Genomic DNA, 4,644 nt, shown 5'->3' on the forward strand with positions numbered 1-4,644 from the left:
CAGGGGAATTGGGAATTGGGGAGGGAGTAAGCAACTGAAAAGAAAGACAGATGAAAACTTGTGAAAGTGCTGCTTGTTACGGAGACTCACTTTTATTTTTTCCATTTTAACCCTACTTATTTCAGGTTTGGTGAAGAAGCTATAGAGATTCACTAAAATTTCTCCCTTAATCACTGCCAGAAAGAAAATTGGATAATTCACATGGAAATTGTCTCTATAGAAAACCAAACTATTACTGAATTCGTTCTTCTTGGTTTCTATGATATAATTGAGCTTCATCCCCTTTTATTTATTGTGTTCACTGTCATCTATGTTTCCATTATAATAGGCAATATGCTAATCATTGTGGCTGTGGTTAATTCTCAGAGGCTCCACACACCCATGTATTTCTTCCTGGCTAATCTGTCCTTCTTGGAGATCCTCTATACCTCCACAGTGGTACCAAAAATGTTGGAGGGCTTCTTGCAGGAGGTAGCCATCTCTGTAGCTGGCTGCTTGCTCCAGTTCTTTATCTTTGGTTCTCTAGCCACAGCTGAATGCTTGCTGTTAGCCATCATGGCATATGATCGCTATTTGGCAATCTGCTACCCACTCCGCTACCAACTCTTGATGGGGCCCAGGTGGTGCTTGGTGTTGGTGACTATAGCCTGGCTCTCTGGATTCCTGGTAGATGGATTGGTTGTGATCCTGATGGTCCAGCTGAGATTCTGTGGCCCTAACCACATTGACCACTTTTATTGTGATTTCACGCCTTTGGTGAACTTGACCTGCTCAGATCCCCACATAGCCCAGATGACAACATTCATACTCTCTGTGGTCTGCCTCACTGTTCCTTTTGGACTGATTCTGACATCTTACGCCTGGATTGTGGCAACTGTGCTGAAAATTCCAGCTGGGGCCAGCAGGCGAAAGGCTTTCTCCACATGTTCCTCCCACATAGTTGTTGTGTCCACATTCTATGGAACATTGATGGTTTTGTATATTGCACCCTCTGCTGTCCACTCCCAGCTCCTCTCCAAGATCTTTGCCCTGCTCTACACTGTGGTCACCCCTCTCTTCAATCCTGTAATCTACACCCCGAGGAATAAGGAGGTTCATCAGGCACTACAGAGGCTTTTCTACAATAAAAAAAATGGAATATTTGATTGAAGGAGTATAAATATAGATTTCATTTGGATTTTGGATATTTCCATTGGGTGTCTTCAAGGATTGGTTAGGAAGGAATAATTTTGCTGTATTCTGATGCTTCCTCCTGTGAAACAATTTGTAGTTACTATAAAAAAGAATGGAAAAACAACAATTTTCAAGTGCTAATTTGAAGATTTTTCTTCATCTTTTAAAAATTTTTTATTAAGTAGGCTATGACATTTAATATAGAAAGTAGATATACAAAACAAATGTAGAAATATTGGCTACTTGTATATATATATATATATATAAAACAAGTTGTGTGTGTGTGTGTTTTATATATACATATATAAAACAAGTTGGATCATGGATGTTTGTAGTTTGATTTTCCACTGCATGCTGTATCTTGAACATCTTTCCACTTCAACAAGTATGTACTTATTTATTGTCCTGCAATTTCTTGTAGAGCTAAACATGAATTGTTTAAATAATCCTCCATTGTGGAAATTTTCAGTTGTATTCAATTCTTTCACCATACACACATAATTTATATTCAGATTTTCCTACAATAAATTCTTAGGAGTTGAATCACCAGGTCTAAGGATATGCATATTTTAAAAAAAATAAAGCTGAATGTATTTTAATTTTTAAACTTTCTATTGTGGAAAATTTCATATATACACAAAAAGATTATTTTAATGAAACCTCATATAACTGCCATCCACCCTCAACATCATTTGTCAACACTGTTTCTATTAACTATAGCTCCCTTTTTTTCTGGAAAAGTTTGGAGCAAATTCCAGATATTGTGTAAGTATATATTCAACATGCAGATATTTATAATGCTTTCTGATTGGTATTGATATTTTTAAAAACATGCCATGCCTGCCACTATAATGATCATTATTTCCTCAATGCTACATATTACACAAATCATGTTCAAATTTCTCCAATTATTTTAAAATAAATTCTTAAAATTAAAATGCAAAAAGGTTCACACAATGTATCTTGTTGATATATTTACTAGTTCCCTGTTTTATAGCAGTCCCCTTCCCTCTTTTCTTTATACCATTGATTTATTGAAAAATCTATTTGTCTTTATAGAGTGTCCCATACTCTAAATAGAATTTACTGCTTCCTTATAGTCTTGTTTAGATCTTTCCCTATATCTTACATTTTATATTAGCTCATTTTGTGTTGTTCTCAACCTCTCCATAGCAATGCTACTGACTAGGAATGCCTGGGGGTACTCACATGGGCTGGGACTACTTGTGGCAAGCTTTGATATAGACATTTCTCCATCCAAGAGCCAGTGTTGTGGCTGGAATGGTTTTTCTGTTTCTTATTATGAATAACATTAAGTGCAAGATGCACCTCAACAACCGCTGTCAGGGAACTGAAAAATCAAGTTTGATTACTCAATCATATAGGGTACATGGTGTGACTGTCACTACACAGAGAGGTGTTGGGTAGAAAGATTGAGTGGGGACCTCAACATCTCTGCCTAGGGTTCACTTTTACTGGGGTAGGAGGGTGGTGTGCTTAGGGTTTCATGGGTTCACTCTGTATTAGTGAATTTAAAACATAAAAGCAGGAATTAAAGTACATGATGGAAAAGGCCAGGTCATTCAGGAAAACCATTATTTAGATTATCCTAGGGCAATTTAATGGGTAGGACAGTTCTTTGTCTAGTTGTATTAGAGGCAGTATTTTATTTGAGATGGATGTCCTTGAAACAAATGTCTCAGCAATTAAAAGATTAATGTCAGACCCATTACAATCAAAAAGAGCTAATTGTCATGCACTTACACTACAAAACTAACATTGAGGTAGACTTTGATTGGATCTTGGTTAACTTTTTAGCTATGGTATTTCTACTGCATCATATCGTGAGGCAAACAATCCCATTTTCAGTAATGCTGTTCGTATGGTTAGCCAGTGGCTTTATGTAATGTCATTCTGATCCATATATTATTCAGTTTCAATCAACCTCTCATTTAATATTTTTAGCATCCATTGATGAAAGGTGATTACTGCTTAAAGTGATTTAATTCTTTGAAAATATTTCTTTTAATGTTTTAAATATATTTATAAAGTTTTGTTATAAAATCTTTGTAGATTTCTATATCTGTGTCACTTAAATTCAGTTTTTATTGACTTCATTTTCTTTTGAGTATTGATGAGATTTCCCATCTTGCTAAGACAAATAATTTTTTTTTTGCCTGAAGAAAATACAGGTCATTATAAAATATTTGGATTTTTTTTCTTCTTCAGAAGAATATTGATTTTTCATATCATGGAGGATTATTTTGAACTGAGTAGGCTTGGTTTTATATTTTGGAAATGTGGATTTGTGGAAAGTTCCAGGTTGTTTTGTACATCTCTCTGGTGCTCCATAACTCAACTTCCGAATTTTCTCTTTCTGGTTGGCATACTAAGGATTTGGCTTTAGCTTGTGTTTGACCAGGTCTAGAGTATGCCTTATTTAATGTTTTTACTCCTAAGACTTGGATTTTAAGAGTGTCAAGTTGATTTCAGGGCTGCTAATGAGGTGTAAATTGGATTTCCCTACTTTAGTAGGGTCCTAATAGCATATCCTCCTGGTACTGCTCTTCTGCAAGCCCTATTCCACTTCTAATGTTGATTACATTTTAATCCTGTGGCAGATTCTCCCTGGTAAATCTCAAATGGTCTTTTCCTTCACATGTACAGTCTGGTTACCTATTGCGACTGAAAGACCACAACTACTCCTTCAAATGTGTATTTGGGTCTTTGTTTTGCAATCATCCCAGACCCCATATGTTCATCATTAGTTCTTGCAGATGAAAAGATAATTCTGGAGGCTTCAGTAGATTTTTATTTTATTTTATTTTTTTCAAAGATTTATTTATTCATTTATACAAGAACCAGGGTACAGGTCAGAAGTGCGGAAGGGTGACAGAATTCACCAGAGCCAGAGCGGGGAGCAGAACAGGCAGACGGACCGAAGACACTGCTGAGGGGAGCAGCAGGCGAGGCAGGAGAGGTCTGCCAAGCCATGTGGGGTTCTCCCTGGCCGTTGGGGAATTGAACCGGCTCTGCAGAGACTGCGGACAGCTTTGCAGTGTGGAGCTCAACTGCTGCGCCACGGAGGAGGCCCTGTTATTTCTTTAAATACATTTTTTTTCCTTTTCCCTTCAGAAGAGAGATAGTCTCTCTCTTCCTTCTTTGGTATACCCATTATTGTTATATTGCTTGTCCTCATGGAGTTGAATATTTTTCAGGGTTTCTTCATTTTCATTTTTTACTTTGCTCATGTCCTTTTTCTATCTAGATTCTTGTTCATTCATATCCTCAAGTACAGTGATTTGCTTTCCGCTTTGTCAATTCTATTTTTATAGCTTTCTCCTGAATTTTTATCTCCTCTTTTTCTCTTTTCATTTAAACTTTGATTTTAATCTGTTTATTTCTCATAACACTCATTTGCATTTCTGAGTTTTCTTCATATTCTTCCATTTCTTTATGTTTCTTTATCTG

At 36.4% G+C, this 4,644-nt stretch overlaps 1 protein-coding gene across 1 annotated transcript; it reads left to right on the plus strand.

Moving 5' to 3' along the window:
• Nucleotides 1-201: 201 nt before the first annotated feature.
• Nucleotides 202-1,149, plus strand: OR11A1 (olfactory receptor family 11 subfamily A member 1; the record flags this gene model as incomplete). The annotated part of the gene is made up of 1 exon (XM_084259398.1): nt 202-1,149. The coding sequence occupies one exon, from the start codon at nt 202-204 to the stop codon at nt 1,147-1,149; it is 948 nt and encodes a 315-aa protein (XP_084115524.1).
• Nucleotides 1,150-4,644: the final 3,495 nt, after the last annotated feature.

Source organism: Talpa europaea (genome assembly GCF_964194135.1).
Source record: "Talpa europaea genome assembly, chromosome: 2".
Taxonomy (NCBI): domain Eukaryota; kingdom Metazoa; phylum Chordata; class Mammalia; order Eulipotyphla; family Talpidae; genus Talpa; species Talpa europaea.